General features: G+C 40.2%; 1 protein-coding gene across 1 annotated transcript; it reads left to right on the top strand.

Annotated features, from left to right (window-relative positions):
- Nucleotides 1–318: 318 nt before the first annotated feature.
- Nucleotides 319–5,509, top strand: Hb (hunchback). The gene is made up of 10 exons (XM_076312772.1): nucleotides 319–465; nucleotides 2,171–2,538; nucleotides 2,619–2,640; nucleotides 2,773–2,847; nucleotides 2,966–3,051; nucleotides 3,327–3,405; nucleotides 3,507–3,539; nucleotides 3,614–3,648; nucleotides 3,766–3,903; nucleotides 3,970–5,509. Exons 1-10 carry the CDS (start codon nucleotides 319–321, stop codon nucleotides 5,507–5,509), a joined length of 2,523 nt encoding a protein of 840 aa, XP_076168887.1.
- Nucleotides 5,510–18,760: the final 13,251 nt, after the last annotated feature.

The raw sequence follows: 18,760 nt of genomic DNA, 5'->3' as shown, positions 1-18,760 counted from the left end.
GAACAATATTGTTTGTGGAATTATAAATCTTCATTTTGAAGTTTTGCATTTCAGTACACTGTACAGAATTATATTCTACTACTAAAAAAACAAGAATATGAAACTTCTATACATTTACACGACTTTTAATATTTCAAAAAACGAAGAAAGGAAACAATTTGCAATTTCTTTGTTAAAAGCTATCCAAAACTTGTGTTATTCATTAATTCCGTTCGAGTTGGTTTCCATTTGAATTTCTACGATAAGAAAATCTCGAAGGTTGTTCTCCATCGTTGGACAATAATATTTTATTTATTTTGCGGCGAACAGAGTGACAAGATGCGAGGGAACTGGGACACGGCGGAGCCTCTGGTACACGCGCCGAATCAGCAACGGCAGCAACAGCAACAAACCATCGTCGAGGAGCAACGCCACCCCCTCCATTCGCCAACCACGCCCGCTTGGGGTATCGCCGATAGAATCGTGGTGAGTAATCGCTTCAACCCCTCTCCGATCGAATCTCCACTCGTTTTCTCCCCCCTTTCCCTTACTCTCTCATTTTCTCTCTTTCTCTTTTGCTAGCTCGTTTTCTCTCTCTCTCTTTCTCTCTTGTTAGTTCGTTCTCTCTTTCTCTCTCTTTTGCTAGCTCGTTTAACTTATTCACCCCTCTCGTTCCGTTTGCATCTCACCCTCGTCCACCCTTCGTGATCTCGTCGTCTCTTTTTCATCCCCCTCGATCGGTAGACCTCTCACTTCCTCTCATCCGTCCCCTTCCGCGATCGACAAAATGTCGTTTCATTCCCGGTTCGATGGACCTGAAGCTTCTCTCCATAGGCTCGCTGGAAGAAAATTCGTTCTTTGTCTTCCAGCGATCCGACAGTTTTCGTTTCGGAGCCATTAAGGGGTTTGCGAAAAAGGCGACCGGCTGGAATGAAATAGGAAAATTTCTGCCCAGTAATTCCCGGATCGTCAGAAACAGTAGAAATATTATTCGAAACGTTCTTCGGTATCTTTGGTAGCTTGAGAGTTAGTCGGATGAAAATAAAATGGGTGACATCGATTTAAGGGGTGGTTTCTCTCTTTGAGAGATACATTTCTCGTTAAAATTAAGCTTTCGGTAAAATCGGTGTTTGACAGTCCAGTGGAAGAGAAAGATTTTTATAGAGCTTCAGAGATGGTAGAAATTTTAATTCGAAACTTTAGTAACTTGAGAGTTATCCAGAGACAAGTAAAATGGGTGACATCGATTAAAGAAGTTTCTTTCCTTGAAAGATAAATTTCGCGTTAAAATTAAGCTTTCGTCAAAATCGGTGTTTGACAGTCCAGTGGAAGAGGAAAATTTTTACAAAACTCCAAAGATGGTAGAAATTTTATTCGAAACATTGGTAACTTAAGAGGTATCCAGAGACAAATAAAATGGATGATATCGATTAAAGAAGTTTCTCTCTTTGAAAGATACATTTCGCGTTAAAATCAAGCTTTCGTTAAAATCAGTGTTTGATAGTCCAGTGAAAGAGACAGATTTCTATAGAATTCTAGAGATGGTAGAAATTTTCTTCGAAACATTCTTTGGTAACTTAAGTAACTTAAGAGTTATCCAGAAACAAGTAAAATGGGTGACATCTATTAAAGAAGTTTCTCTCCTTGAAAGATAAATTTCTCGTTAAAATCGGTGTTTAACAGTTCAGTGGAAGAAGAAAATTTCTACAAAGCTCTAGAGATGGTAGAAATTTTAATTCGAATCTTTAGTAATTTAAGAGTTATCTAGACACAAATAAAATGGGTGACATTGATGTAAGGGGTAGTTTCTTCTTTCGATCCACACGGTTCTAAGTTTCTGTTAAAATCGGTGTTTGACAATCCATTGAAAGAGAAAGATTTCTACAGAACTCTAGAGATGGTAAAAATTTTATTCTAAACATTCTTCGATACCTTTAGTAACTTATGAGTTATCCAGACACAAATAAAATGGATAACATCCATCTAAGAGATTATTTCTTCTTTCGATCCACACGGTTCTAAGTTTTCGTTAAAATGGATGTTCGACGGTTCGGTAAAAGAGAAAAATTAGATTCATAATTGCTGTAGTATCTTAAAGAAGCTCTCCCTTTTGAAAGCTACTTCGGTTCATTCAACGAAAAACGATCTAAACCGTGGTTTTATTTGCAATCTGACCGATATTCTTTCGCAGAAGGAGGAATCGAACGAGGACAAGAACAACGATTCAGGCGTGTCGCCCGATCACTATACCAGCAACTCTGTCTCACCAAGGAGCAGAAGATCCTCGTCCACTGCGAACTGCAGTCTGTCGCCGGGAAGCGCCACCTCGCAAGACTCGAACAACATGCAGTGCAGCACGTTCGACTACAGCCCGCAGCGGATATTCAAGAACTGTGGCGGTTTACCGCTGGATTACGCGAGACATCATTCGATGGACGACCACCGTACGGAACAGGCGATGAACGTTGTTTCCAGCACGGTGAAACCGTCCAGCGAAGATGTCGAGCTCGGTCAGGATGTCTTGCAATGTCCGATCTGCGCGTTCACCTCGATGAATAGGTAACGATCGTACTTGGTCTTACACGGGTCTTTTTTGACCCATCACCATCTCTACAACACATTTTTTTTAATAATTATAGCTACTGTAATTGGGATCTGAAGGTAAAGATCGTTCTGGATCTTCTACGGGTCTTTCTTGACCCATCACCATCTCTGCAATACAATTTTTTTTATAATTGAAGCTACTGTAATATACACAACTGCTTCGATATTATATAAGCTCCTTGTGTACAGGGTCTTTGTGTAGATACAGTTTTCTCGTTATGCAATTGGGATCTGAAGGTAAAGATCGTTCTGGATCTTCCATGGGTCTTTCTTGACCCATCACCATCTCTACAATACAATTTTTTTTATAATTGAAGCTACTGTAATATACACAACTGCTTCGATATTATATAAGCTCCTTGTGTACAGGGTCTTTGTGTAGACACAGTTTTCTCATTATGCAATTGGGATCTTATTTGACATAATGCATAAGACTTCTTATAAGACACATCTGTACAAAACTAATAGGTTGTTCGGAAAGTCGTTTCATTATTTTTTTGGAGAAAATAAAACACGATTTTTTTAGAGCGTATAAACATTTTATTAAATTATATATTCTCCGATTTGGAAAATGAAATCAGTTTTCGAACAACCTAATATTACTGAAAATGTACTGTTCGTACGCGAGAAGAAGGCTGACGAGTATTTACATCCCCACTCTAGTTGACTGTCTACCAATTGCATCATCATTGTTGCTACTTCTTTATACTGTTACTGAAAATGTACTGTTCGTACGCGGGAAGAAGGCTGACCAGTATTTACATCCCCACTCTAGTTGACTGTCTACCAATTTCATCGTCATCGTTGCCATGGCGGAGAATGGTGACGAAAAGCGACAGTGGCCAATAGAGGAGTTACTAGGGGAGCTGGTAGACTGTGAACAAGAGTGGGGCTGTAGACACTCGTTAGCTTTCTTCTTGCAGAGAAAGAGAGTATGCGAGTGGGAACCATGGGGTGTATAGAGTTCAGTTTTGAGGACGCTTCTACCGTTTAAACTTTAGATTTGCTACACAAAAATCGATCCTGACAGAACAGAAAACTGATCAAGATTCCTGTACGCAAGGGGTCAGTCATCTCTTCGTGTTGCAAAGTTAGAAATTAGAGTAAGAAAATGTTGGGCAGTCGCTTCAACAAAATTTGTTCCATATTAAAAAATTATCCCTCTGTACCATTTAATTACAGCAACATTGAAGTCGACATTTTCGTTACATTCCGAGACAACAACTTGGAACATTTCATTAGGCATACTTTGTGCACAAGACTATCCCTTTACATAGGATTCTTTCCCTATAGAATCAATGTTCCACGTGGAACGTCAACGTACGATATTAACAAACACCAAATAGCTTGTGCAAAACACTCAAACAATGTTCCCTAAATTCGCAGGATAACGTTCACCGAGCACCTGGGTACGCACTGCGCGACGAAATGCGAGATGCCGGACTTCGCGAAGACGATGTTGAGTCAGCTGACCTCGTCCGGGTCCCTGCAGGACGAGAATCGTTCCTCACCGACCCAGGGTGAGCGCTCGGAGCACGAATCCGAGGAAGCCGACGAGCCGGGTGTCCGTGTACCCCGTGTGAACTCTCAGGGCAAGGTGAAGACCTTCAGGTGCAAGCAGTGCAACTTCGTGGCCATCACGAAGCTCGAGTTCTGGGAGCACAGTCGGGGTCACATAAAAGCGGAGAAGCTACTGACCTGTCCGAAGTGTCCGTTCGTCACGGAGTACAAGCATCACCTGGAGTACCATCTGCGCAATCACTTTGGCTCGAAGCCGTTCAAGTGCGACAAATGCTCGTACTCGTGCGTGAACAAATCGATGCTGAACAGCCATCTGAAGTCCCACTCGAACGTGTACCAGTACAGGTGCGCGAATTGCTCGTACGCCACCAAGTACTGTCACTCGTTAAAGCTTCATCTGCGCAAGTACTCCCATCAGCCGGCCATGGTGTTGAACGCTGACGGTTCGCCTAATCCGTTACCGATCATCGACGTCTACGGTACGCGCCGTGGTCCCAAACAGAAGTCGTACACCAAAATGGACGACGAAGTCGTTCAGCAGAACACTACCGTCACGACCAACAACAACAACAACAACAACACTCTACAGACACCTCTCTCCTCGCCTCAGATAATAGCACCTCCCCAGGTGTCCCCCGTCAGTCATCTGATCGCGAATCCCCTGAACGGTTTGAACAGTGTCACCCAGACCCCATCCATGATGACGTTCCCCTACAGCCAGATATTCTCCGGTTTCCCCCTGACCGCGTCGCAGTTCACGGACGACACCATAGCCGTCGAGAATCACGTGAACCAGATCAAAGCCACCGCGTTGTTGGACTACGTGAAGACGATCGACGGCGAGAGGATCAAGCACGAGTTCACCCAAGACGTGACGGTGAGGTGTTTCGATCCTTCGAACGTCGTCACGGGTGACTTCGCGAAGAGCACCGAGACGACGACCGGGTTGTCCGGTCGGGACCAATGTCCCGAGACGAAGGCGATCCCCTTGGACCTCAGCAAGCCGGAGACTGCCCCCAATCAGGGCAGACCGGTGACCAATTCACCGAGAGCGACCGGGACCAGTAGACGCAAGGGTAAAGCGGTGAAGTTGGAACGTAGGGTGCTGGAGGAGGACACGGACGACGAGCTTGAGCAACGACAGGAGGAACCGGAGGAGTTCGAACCACCTGCAGCCAGCAGTCCGGGTTCGCGCGATGAGAAGTGCGCGAATCCTGTCGGTTACGGGGTCGGGAACGAGTTCATCTGTCAGTACTGCGAGATCGCGTTCGGCAACGTGGTGATGTACACGGTTCACATGGGGTACCACGGTTTCAAGGATCCGTACACCTGCAACATGTGCGGCCACCAGTGCACCGACAAGGTGTCCTTCTTCTTGCACATCGCCAGGTCGAAGCACTCGTAGCTCGCGTCGCGGACACGTTCGCTCCGAGCAAGACTCTGGGGGCTTTGACGACGACCCGTAACTCAGATGTCTGCTTCGTTCAGGGTACTCGTTGTTGGTACGATTCGAACGATAGATGTTTAGGGGGGCGGGTCGCGTCGTATGCGAGCGACGTCGACTACGATTCCAAAGGACTTAGGGTTAAGACCGGACGTTCACTAGGATCGACGAGGATCGTTCGTGGAAACGTTCCTCGCGATGTACACCCCCGCGACTACCTCGAAAACACATGTACAAATTAGTACATAGGCGTACGTATGAATTGGTACTACATATAGTATATATACACACACACATATATATATATATATATATAGATTATATTATATTATATTTTCATAGAGATCAAGATTCTTTATGCCGCGTGATTTTCAGGAATCTCGATCGAACGTCCAAAAAACGAGCAGCCTTGCTGGAACGAGAATCGTCCCTTTGGTATGTCCGGGATATCGCGAGTCCGGCCCAGAACCGAGTGAAATGTCTCGCTTTGTATATTTTTTCATTGATCTTCTTTTTATCGAATTTTCTATATATATATAGTATATACATACATACATATATATATATTTATAGTATTCGGTAGAATCGAGTCGAACGACTATTTCACTCGGTTCGAAGGGATGCAGACGATGTAAGGTCGATGAAGAAGACACGGTTCAAGGCTCAAGGGCTCGTGGTACTCTTCGAGAGGAACGTAAAGGTGCGATCGATATAGATCTTCACGATGTGAAAGACACAGATCTTCTCGGTGTGAAATTAACTCTCGTCACTTGCGAGTACACAATATTGGGGAAGAGTCGTGTACACTTTGATGGATCTTCTCAAAGACCTCTGGAATCGAAATTTGGCGATCAGGGTACTCTGTGTACAAAGAAGTATTTCCATATTTTATATTTGCACATCGGAGTAATAGACATTGTTAATAATGAGAGAACAACGTTTATCACAGTCGATATTAAACGAATATCTAAAATTCGTGCTACGGTTGCATCCATGACCTAACTTAAACCTAATCCAGACCTAACCCAGACTTAACCTAGACCTAACCTAGAACCAGATTCGTATACACGTTGATGGATCTTCTCGAAGACCTCTGGAATCGAAATTCGACGATCAAGGTACTCTGTGTATAAAAAAGTATTTCTATATTTTACATTTGCACATCAGAGTAATAGACATTGTTAGTAATCAGAGAACAACGTTTATCACAGTCGATACTAAACCAATATCTAAGATTCATGCTACGGTTGCATCCATCACCTAACCCAGACCTGTCTTTGTTAATGTCACTAGTCTCCTGTCAACCACCTCGAATATTCCCAAACAGATTTTTCTTGTTTCTAATCAATTTACCAAGAAGAGATTCACAATATCGAATGTTCGTAAATGACAAAAGTCAATTTTACACCGAGAGGATCGATCACAGTACCTACAGACCTAACCCAGACTTATCTTTGTAAACGTCACTAGTCTCCTGTCAACCACCTCGAATATTCCCAAACAGATTTTTCTTGTTTCTAATCAATTTACCAAGAAGAAATTCACGATATCGAATGTTCGTAAATGACAAAAGTCAATTTTACACCGAGAGAATCGATCGCAGTACCTACATCGAGTGAACGTCTTTAGTCGAGTACCATAACCTCTTGCAGTCTTCGATCCAGGTTCTTACCACGCTGTACCCACACGAAGTTTCACGTTTCTACCGGGGGAGATTTTTCGTTCCAGGAAACAAACGTTAAGATTATTGCTAGGTTGTAAGTCAACACGTCAATTAGTAGCCGGCGCGAAGTTATTTGTGACGTACGTGGATGAGGGGGTCAGAGAGAGGTGTACGCGAGTGGAGGTATAGTAATCGCCGAGGGGATCGAAGCGGAGCTAGCGAAACAAAATTTTTTTTTTTTTCTCGATTCTAGTCAAAAAAACACCGAGTGGTGGCACGCTGTGAGTGTCGGTTGAGGTTAGGGGTCGTCTCGGTGTGCAATCTAAAGAGAGAGAGAGAGAGAGAGAGAAGCTTGTGACAGTAATTTGCCCTGTGCGCATGCGCGTCCGGTATACTTAGAATTTCATCGTCTCCTCGATGCTCGACGTCTTCCGTTTCCCTTCGATAAAGTCGATTTCCAACGTGAAGCTTCAACTGGTTCTTAACTATCGCGAGTTTTGACGATTTTCATGACTCTGTTTTCTTTTCTTTTTTTTTCCCCTCCCCCTTGTTTCGTTCTTCATACCCCCCGGGAAAATTCAGATTTTTAAGTTAGCCACGAAGCTGATTTTACGCGTAACGCTCGTTTTAGTTCTTTCGTTTTATATATTATTATTTTTCTTTTTCTCTTTTTTTTCCCCCTCGTGTTCAAGCTCCGAACACGTTGACGAGAAGCGACCAAACGTTCGAAATCGACTGCCCCGATGTTTCGTTTCGACACTGTGCAGTCTCCTCGAAGAGCACGTAATTTTGTTCGTTATTATTATTATTAATATTTTTCTTTCTTTTTTTTTTCGCTCTCTCCCGTTTCGAGGGAATTTATCTTTGTGTTTCATCTTAAACGCGACGAAGACGTTTTCGATTTATTAAACGACTCGTTTAACGTTGACCACGGGACCGGTGTTCGGTGCACCGTTTTCAGTTTCGTTTTTCAGTTCTTTTTAACAAGGACCATCGTCACGATAACCGGGGCGCTCGATTTTTAAGGGGATCAACGCGTCGAGGGGTTGATTCTCCATTCGTCTTACGGGAGATGGGGAGACGGTAATCGGGGACGGGGGGCATCGTGAGTCATTATACGAGGAGAATATATGCATATATATATATATATAAAATGACTATATATTTTTACTAAATACGAGAGAGATTCTATTCTACCGACCAAAAAAAAAAGAAAAAAAAAAATATGAATTATTCATCCGAGGTTTGATACGGAGGATCACGTTTCTTTTTGTTTCGTTCCCTCGACGAGCCATTTTGTTCGAATATATTCCTCACGAGGCGGTAGGGGTGACGCAAACGTCACGCGTTTGCGTCGAGTGTAACGCACTTAAGACTGAGATGAAAAAGTCTGAGAGTTTCGTTCGTGTACATTGGAAAATCGTTCGGCGGTGCTCGTGGCGCAATACGAAATTTATTCTTTACCGGGCGATTCTTACGTTTCTTTTTTTTTTTTTTTTCTTTCTGGTTCCTTTTCGTTCGTGGATGAAGTGAGACTCGAACGTCATCGACAAAAAACATTTCGTTTCTTTTGGTGCGCCGTGGACAGATATTGCGAACGAGCCGCGTTCGTTACGCGCAACGCGAACGACGAGTCCGTCGGGACGCTCGATTCGTTTACTCGCGTTTGCATCCGACGATCGCGCGAATCGACCAAGAAACCTGGTTCCTAACGTAGCATAGTTTAATTTAAGTAACGTAATGTTTCGACATTCCTCCTTCTATGTATATGTAATCACAAAATACATAAGTTATTTATCTAACCCGATCCGTCTCCATCGATGCAACGTACTCCTTTTTCTTTTTTTTTCCTTTTAGGAGTAAGTAAAACTTTCGAAAGACCACTGTTAAATAATGTGAGATCTTTATTTTCTGAAATCCACGAACCACGGTGTTCTTCACTGTGATTGAATCGACGTAACCGGTCTTCTTTGCAATCCCTGAAATTGAATCTTGCGACGAGAGGGGAGACTCGCGAGAAGTGAACAATTGTATCGATTTAAAATTTCACGAATTTCCAAACCACTATTTCGAGTACAACGACTATATTTTTATAGTAGTAGCTTTTTTTTTATTATTCTTATTTCGAGTTAATATTTACAGAATTTTTATAGTAATAGTTTCTTTTTTATTATTTTTATTTTGAGTTTAATATTTACAGAATTTTTATAATAGTTTTTTTTAATCACTTTTATTTTGAGTTTAATATTTACAGAATTTTTATAGTAATAGTTTCTTTTTTATTATTTTTATTTCGAGTTTAATATTTACAGAATTTTTATAGTAGTATTTTTTTTATTATTTTTATTTCGAGTTCAATATTTACAGAATTTTTATAATAGTTTTTTTTAATCACTTTTATTTTGAGTTTAATATTTACAGAATTTTTATAGTAATAGTTTCTTTTTTATTATTTTTATTTCGAGTTTAATATTTACAGAATTTTTATAATAGTAGTTTTCTTTTTATTATTTTTATTTCAAGTTTAATATTTACAGAATTTTTATAATAGTAGTTTTCTTTTTATTACTTTTATTTCGAGTTCAATATCTACAGAATTTTTATAGTAGTAGTTTTCTTTTTATTACTTTTATTTCGAGTTCAATATCTACAGAATTTTTATAGTAGTAGTCTTCTTTTTACTATTTTTATTTCGAGTTAATATTTACAGAATTTTTATAGTAGTAGTTCTTTTTTTATTATTTTCTAAATTTCTATTATGTTCTAATTTAAAACTAGTCGCGCAAACTTTGAATTATTCTACCGGACTCAACATTGTGAGATTGGAACAAACTTTCCTCAGTACGCGCTCGTATCGATACAATTACTAATCGACTATTCTCGCGATGATGCAATGGCTACGATCTTTCGTTAGCGTCGAATTAAACACGCGGCGATCTAAAGCGCGATATTGATCGTCGAGATACCGGTGGCCGAAGATAAAGTTCGTTTTAAGGTTGTAATGTCATCCGATGAGGAAATGGCCACTGCGTGGACACCGGACCTAGTGGGTCCTATTTATAAAAAGCATGAGACTACCATGAGAGAGGTTAGTTTCTCCATTTGATTGTTTTACTTCAAAAGGAGATAATTATTTCGCGATCACCGCCGAGGAATACTAAAATATCGTGATTAAAACATTCTTCTTTATGAAAAGGAATTGAACGTTGTAGAACTATTGGATTGTTCCGAAAGTCATTTCTTATATTTTCCAAAATGGAGAATATATAATTTAAGGAAATGTTTATATGCTCTAAAAAAATCGTGTTTCATTTTCATCAAAAAAAAAAAAAAAAAAACGAAATGACTTTCCGGACAACCCAATATATAAATGTTAGATTATTTCTATACACCGACACAATGACCGGATCAAGCACAATGGCTATTCTTCGCGTAGGGAATCGTGAAATTTTCCCCATCACTGTACACATTAATGCAAGAGCCAGTTTCGTCGAATAGAGAAAGAAAGAGAATGTGTAATGTTTGGTGATAGAATATTGTCTACGATTCGTATAACGTAGGAAAGTATTGTAACGAAGAAAATAATTGAACAAAATATTTTTATGAAATATTTTATCCAAATAATAAGAAAAATATTTTCATAGTTGTAGATACACTAGTAGAGTAGTGTAGTAGTGCTAGTCACACCTACATTTCAAATGATTTTAAATCTCATTTATTCTCAGATACCTAGTCTACGTGTTAGGTCTAACTTATGTATTGCTACTAGTATTTCTCATTCATTGACTCGCAATGTAGGATCAATTTAAGGGTATGGAAGCAAAGAAGGGAAAGGAAGAAAGCTACTCGAACTAATTAAAATGATTAGATTGAAATGCATAAAAGTTACAATCTTATTATTGCGTTACAAAAGAGATCTATGTTACTCTACGATAACTTTATTCTTATGTCTTAAGATCGCAGCCAATTATCTCGTTATTACTCGCAACGGACGATAATCGGCCGAGCAATCACATTATGGTAAAAATGAGACAAAATTGGGAGAGACGTGTCCTAAGGGGGAAAGGGGCGTGTCATAAAGGGGAGGGGGTGTGTCCTGACGGGGTAGGGAACGTGTCCTAATGGGAGCGGGGTGTGTCTTAGCGGGAGGAGGCGTGCCCTAAAGAGGAGGAGCGTGTCTTAAGGAGGCGTTCCTAACGAGGAAGAGAGCGTGTACTAAAGGGGGTTGGGCGTGTCCGAAAAGGGGAAGGGGTGTGTCCAAAAGGAGGCGTGTCCGAATCTATACCTCCTTCGGTTTCAGCGCGCGAAAAAATCGATGAGGTAACATAGACATCTTTTGTAACACAATAATAGGAATGTAACTTTCAAGCATTTCAATCTATTCATTTTAAGTAATTCACGCAGCTTCCTTTCCTTCCCTTCTTTGCTTCCATCCCCTTTAGTTGATCCTACCTTGTGAGTTCATGAATTGGATATAACAGATCCAAGTAGTATTCAATCATTCCTCTCTTTGAAAATAAAATACACATGTTACACGGAATAGAGTTCTGAGAATAAATAAGGCTTTCCACCAAAAATTTTACGCGAAAAATTTATTCTGAGTACTATTCACAATGTTAGTCAATCAATGCTCAACTTTGATTATTGTAATGGAAAAGATCCACCGAATTAGAAACGTTGCTGTGGTTCCGTATTAGGTGTTGAACGCCTATTGGGACGACCAATACGTCAGAGCAATGGCGACTTTTGTCCCGGACCAGCTGATATTTGAACCGGATTTAAAGAAGAAGAGATTTCGTAAGATCAACGCGGTGATGGTGTTTGTCGACGTTTCGCGACTGTTCAATCTTCACGAGAAGTTTCATAACGCGGAAAACGGTGGCAGCCACGCTTTGATGACTCTGCTGAACAGCTACATCAGCGTCATACTCGAAGTGGTGTATTCCTCCAAAGGAGACGTATTGAAATTCTCTCGTTGGTGTTCCTCGTTTCTTTAAACACTTTTCGACTCGATGGATACGTTCACGTTCAATAGCTCGACAATAATTAGAAAACGATTTTCATCGACCAGGTAACGGGTTACTGGTGATGTGGAAGGTGAAAAACCAAGATTTTATCACCACGATGGTGTACAACGTGATTTTGTATGCACAGAGGATTCAGGCGAGCGTCATGGCGGTGAAGAATCAGATGATCGCACCGAAAGGTATGGTCGCGATGTTCTCAAATTACCAAATTGACTTGGTTATGATACTCGTCCACGAATTATTATCATTATACGAGTAGCAACTCGTAGTAATGAAATAGTATTACATTATACAATGGTAACAATCCTGTTACCAACAATATTGTCAATTGCTTATTCGATGTAATAGTGGACATCGTAATCTCGGCCGGAAAAATGATCTTTTCGATAATCGGCACCGACAAAACGAGGCATTTCTTGGCCATTGGGATGCCTATTGAGGATTTGAAACAAGGGAAGTGTATCTGCTTACCTGGGGACATTGTATTGTCCTCCAGTGCTTGGGAGCACTGCGCGCCGAATCAGTTCGAATACGTCATCAAGGACTCGAAAAACGTCAAGGTGAGGACAATTTGACGGACAGGTCTCTGTTCGAAGACACGTTTCATGTGGCGTTGGGATTATTCGTTGAATTTATCTGCATTTGAACTTTTGTACACCTCTGTGATTCGGTAAATGTGTTTCGAATACTATATTCGAATACTATTTTTGAATACTATGTTCGAATGCTATACTTGAATACTACATTCGAATACTATTCTTGAATCATAATATTCGAATACTATACTTGAATAGTATATTCGAATACTATTTTTGAACACTATGTTCGAATGCTATACTTGAATACTACATTCGAATACTATTCTTGAATCATAATATTCGAATACTATACTCGAATAATAATATTCGAATACTAGAGTATTTGAATCGAGTACTTGAATAGTATATTCGAATACTATTTTTGAACACTATGTTCGAATACTATATTTGAATACTATATTCGAATACTATACTTGAATACTATATTCGAATACTATACTCGAATAATATATACGAATACTATACTCGAATAATAATATTCGAATACTAGAGTATTTGAATCGAGTACTTGAATAGTATATTCGAATACTATTTTTGAACACTATGTTCGAATACTATATTTGAATACTATATTCGAATACTATACTTGAATACTATATTCGAATACTATATTTGAATACTATATTCGAATGCTATATTTGAATACTACATTCGAATGCTATACTTGAATCATAATATTCGTATACTATACTCGAATAAAAATATTCGAATACTAGAGTATTTGAATCGAGTGCTTAGAATATATTCGAATATTGAATTATTCGAACAGTCCAAGTCTTCTAGTTCTTAGCTACCGTTCGTCGACAACGTTGAACTCAAACTCCGAAATTTTCTGAAAGTAAGAATTCTTTTATCGTGGCAGATCATCAAAGTTCTGGGCCCAGCGGCTGAACGTGCGAAAGACACCGTCGTTGAAATTCCAACCACTAGGACGATGGATTCCAAGTTAAACATACAAACGTATGGGCGTCGTCATCTGGACATCTCGACGATATCCGAATTCTCTCTGGTTTCCGAATTAGAATCGGGGATCTACCAAGGTGAGTATTTGTATCTGTCGAGTAATACCGTTCGCCGAAGAGGTACAAAGTCAAGGTAGTTGGTATATTCTAGGTAGACGATCTTTGACCTTACCGATGAGCCAGCAAGTGGGCCATGATCTGAAGTGTTATATATTGGAAGCGAAGATAAAAGAGGTAGGTGGTTCTCAACTTCTCGATGGAGAGAACATCTCTTAAACCAGCTGTTTCTCAACTTCTCAGTGAAGAGAATTTCTCTTTAAACCAGCTGTTTCTCAACTTCTCAGTGAAGAGAATTTCTCTTTAAACCAGCTGTGTCTCAACTTCTCAGTGGAAAGAACTTTTCTTTAAACCAGCTCGTTCTCAACTTCTCAGGAAAGAGAAATTCTCTATAAACCAGCTGGTTCTCAACTTCTCAGGAAAGAAAAATTCTCTATAAAGCAGCTGGTTCTCAACTTCTCAGTGAAGAGAATTTCTCTTAAACCAGTTGGTTGTCAACTTCTCTGTGGAAAGAACATTTCTTTGAACCAGCTTGTTCTCAACTTCTCAGTGAAGAGAACTTCTCTTAAACCAGCTGGTTCTCAACTCCTCAGTGAAGAGAACTTCTCTTTAAACTAGCTGTTTTGCAACTTCTTAGTGGAGAGAACTTCTCTTTAAACCAACTGGTTCTCAACTTCTCAGTGAAGAGGACTTCTCTTTAAACCAGTTGGTTCTCAACTTCTCAGTGAAGGGAACTTTTTTTTAAATTAGCTGTTTCTCAACTTCTCAATGAAGAGAATTTCTCTTTAAACCAACTGGTTCTCAACTTCTCAGTGAAGGGAACTTCTCTTTAAACCAACTGGTTCTCAACTTCTCAATGAAGAGAACATTTCTTAAAACCAACTGGTTCTCAACTTCTCAATGAAGAGAACATTTCTTAAAACCAGCTGGTTCTCAACTTCTCAGTGAAGAGAACTTCTCTTAAACCAACTGGTTCTCAACTTCTCAGTGAAGAGAACTTCTCTTTAAACCAGCTGGTTCTCAACTTCTCAGTGAAGAGAACATCTCTTTAAATCGTTTTGTTTGCAGATCGCCAAGGACGAGCCTTTGAAGTACCTGACAAAAGTGAAACGAGTCACAGCTGTCTGTGTCAACGTGCAACCTAACGAGTGCACCGTCTACGAGTTGATCTCCTTGATCGATCTACTCTATGAGATTTTTCAGAGGTATTGTCGTTAAACGCTTTGAGTCCTGTAAAGCCCGAAGTGGACCTTAATAAAGGTATTGGTACCTTGTTGCAGAATAGCCGCGCAATATTCTGGGTACGTGAGCCTAACGAACGTCTACGACAAGGACATTCTGTTCCACGTTCTATACGGGACCACGAAGACGAGCAGCAGAGCGAAACGCGGAGTTTTGTCCGCGCTGAAGATCTTGAAAGAGACGGAACAACTTCCTGGGATCAATATGATCTTCGTCGGTGTCTCCACTGGTAAGTGGTTGTTAACTTTTTCGGTATTATTGCAAACGAGCTCAACAGAGAACGAACGCTCTCGATACCCATTTTATTTTTGCTTCTTTCAATCTTTAAACATGGATTCAAAGGCTGATTCTTAATATTTAAATTGCAATAACTAGTCGACCGTTCATAGGTGATCTGTGGTTCTTCTATCGTTGTATTTTTGTACTACGAATGGAATAAAAAAAGACATACAATATGCACAAATATATATTTCTAACAATTAACTATATTTGGTAGATAGGTTTGCATAGAGCCTAAAAGTTTGTATATGAGCATTCCTCCATTCGATTATTAATGCTAAGTTTCTGGAGGAAAATATGTCCTTAATGTATGGAACTCGAGTTTCCAACTTTGTGACACCATGAGATGACCATTGGGAACAGTCGTCTCTATTGTAACAGTTTCAATAATAGAAAAAGAATAAAAGGGGAAATATCCAATAGTAAAAAGTCGAAGAAGACTAAAGGAACCATCTCTGACAACTGTGACGATATTTAACTTTTCAAACGAACAATTTGTAAGGTCCAATTTCACATTTCCTCGAGCAGACATGGCATTCTGTGGGGTAATCGGACACACTGTCAGGAAGGAGTACATGACTTTCGGCACACCGATCGACAAGGCCACTTCGTTGATGATGATTTCGTTGGGCAAGGTTTGTTTGACTCGATCCAGTCTAATATCACCGAACAAAGTACCGAAAATTGTTCCAGGTGTCCTGCGACTACTCTACCGTGTTCTACAGTCGTATGAACAAGGAGAGGTTTCACTCGCGAGGTATAAAGATGTTACCAGGATTCGGCAAGTCTCACGTCTACGAGTTTCTCAACAATCATTCGTAAGTCAACTACTAGCAATGTTTCTCACTATCAAAAGTATGGTTCAGCTATTTCAAACATGTTTCGGCTTGTTCCAAGTCTCCATTTTTCGGGACCTGTTGATAAGTTGGAATAAGACTTACTACAATCATTGGATTATTTGTAAAATCTTGAAACGTCTTCCCAGTTCTTCGAATGCAATTCTTCCTTCTTCCACATTCTTCCAGGATGTACTCCACCGTCGAATACGTCTATCCCATACTTAGCCGAGACAAAGACGTGGAATACTTCAAGGACATCCTGGACGAGATCGGAGTACACGGGAGATGTTATTCAGGGTTACTTATCGAGGTTAGATCTTCAGTTTTCGTAACTACGTGCATCGTGCTCGAAGATGATCGACAACGAGAAAATTTTGATTACTTGGGTGTGTCTTGTCGTTGTCTGTATAGGGTAAAGAGAGATCGGGCAAGTCGAGACTCCTCGACGCGTTTGTCGGGATCGTTCAAAGCAGGCAGATAAAGGCGATACAAATTTCCTTGCACGAGTCTTACGCGGAGAAAGAGTACTCGGTACTGTATCACCTGTTTCTCCAGGTGAATTATATATTTTTTATTTATTTACTTTTCGTTCTACCTTTCAATTTCGAGCTCGAACTTATTCGTCGTTGAACGTTACGAATCTACTGTCGGCTCCTGAGAAGAAGGCAAACGAGTGTTGTATCCCCACTCCAGTGTACAATTCACTACTTTTTTTTTTGGTGAAAATGAAACACGATTTTTTCGGAGCGTACAAACATTTTATTAAATTGTATATTCTCCATTTTGGAAACCGAAATAATTTTCCGAACAACCTAATATATTTTTTTATTTATTTCTTTTTTATTCTACCTTTTAATTTCGAGCTTGAACTTAGTCGTCTTCGAACGCCACGAATCTACTGTTGGTCCCTGAGAAGAAGGCAAACGAGTGTTGTATCCCCACTCCAGTGTACAATTCACTACCCCCTCTATCATCACGTTCATCGTCGCTATTGGCCACTGTCGATTCTCTCTACTATTCTCGACCAATAGCCACAATACATGCGATGATAGGGAAACTATTGGGTTGTTCGGAAAGTCATTTCGCTTTTTTTTTTGGTGAAAATGAAACACGATTTTTTCAGATTGTATAAACATTTTATTAAATTCTATATTCTCCATTTTGGAAAACGAAATGATTTTCCGAACAACCCAATAGTACACTGTACGCTAGAGTGGGGATACAACACTCGTTTGCCTTCTTCTTGCGAATGATCAGTACATTTGGGTAAGTTGAATCATAATTGGAATCACCAATCGAATTTTACAAAATATCTCCGCCATTTTCATCCAGCTCTTTGATGCAATATATTGCACGATGATCCATGATCGAGAGAGGGTTTTGCTGGACAGATTGGGCAACATCCTAGCTCCCAGTGATTTCTGCTACCTGAACACCATTATGAGAGTTCAGTTCCCTCTCTCGTCGGAGTATTGCAAGAACAAGGACTTGAAGCGTCACCAGAAGACCCTCAAGATCTTCAAAACGATATTGACCGAGGTAGAGTCTACGGTTGATGTTTTTATTCGATTAACAGTTTTAAATTAGCTTTAATCTTGAATCCAGATCGCGGTGGGCATATGCATCCTTCTGGATGACGTGCAGTACATGGACCTCACATCTTGGCAGTACCTGTCCGCTGCTCTGAACAACGACAACGTGGTCCTGGTGATGACTTTGATGGAGCCAGATTCCTGGCAGAACCTGACACCAGTGGAGACAGGAGTCTTGAAGGACAAGAGGCTGCTGAACAGATCGCTGACTGGACTGGATCCCGACCATGTCGCAGCGTTCGCCTGTCAGTTCTTCAATGTTGTCGCCATTCCTGAAAAACTCGAAAAGTAAGCAGCTTCGACATTTATTTATCGTTGAAAACAAAATTCTATCGAAATTTTACCAGTATATTTTAGAAAGAATACTTCCAGAATATTAAAAAAGAAATCTTGAATTCTTCGAATCGAGAAGACTTGATCTTCCTCTTCTGATTATACTCGAAATATTTTCTTTATGGTATGTTCAAGTCTAGGGGTGTAAAATAATAATTCGTTGAAGTTCTCCCTGTCATTTTTCTGTGTTTCAATTTCCATATTCTTTTTCTTCAATTTGGTAACCAAAGTCATTGATTAAATAAATACGAAAAAGATACAATTTTTAGGATCCTTCGAGAACGCAGCAAGAACGAGATCAGTTGGTGCGAGGCATTCCTGATGAACGCGTTGCAGGCCAACGCTTTAACCTTCACTACTATTTCACCCCTTGAGGCGAAACAACACGATCTCGTCTTTCCAAAATGTTCTCTCCTGGCGAAGATACCTGTCGATATGACACCCTCGCAACTCATCCCACCTCCCCATTGGTCAGAGATGAGCCTGTTGAACATTTGCCTGTTGTCTGGAAAGCCACTGACCTTATTCAAGTCTGACTGCGACGTCATAGGTGATGAAAAATTGTAACGAGATATGGAGGGACTTCACGAGTCTTTGGATATTTTAGTATACTTTTGGT

Source organism: Ptiloglossa arizonensis, chromosome 1, assembly GCF_051014685.1.
Source record: "Ptiloglossa arizonensis isolate GNS036 chromosome 1, iyPtiAriz1_principal, whole genome shotgun sequence".
Lineage (NCBI taxonomy): Eukaryota > Metazoa > Arthropoda > Insecta > Hymenoptera > Colletidae > Ptiloglossa > Ptiloglossa arizonensis.
Note: the sequence above shows the minus strand (reverse complement) of the source record. Positions and strands in the feature narration are given on the sequence as shown.

What these genes read in the sequence shown, in the direction of transcription:
- Hb (XM_076312772.1), top strand. Translation starts at nt 319, where the DNA reads ATGCGAGGGAACTGGGACACGGCGGAGCCTCTGGTACACGCGCCGAAT. An exon ending in ACTGTAATTGGGATCTGAAG is followed by an intron (nt 2,641 to 2,772) that starts GTAAAGATCGTT and finishes CCTTGTGTACAG; the next exon opens with GGTCTTTGTGTAGATACAGT. An exon ending in AAGATTCCTGTACGCAAGGG is followed by an intron (nt 3,649 to 3,765) that starts GTCAGTCATCTC and finishes ATTTAATTACAG; the next exon opens with CAACATTGAAGTCGACATTT.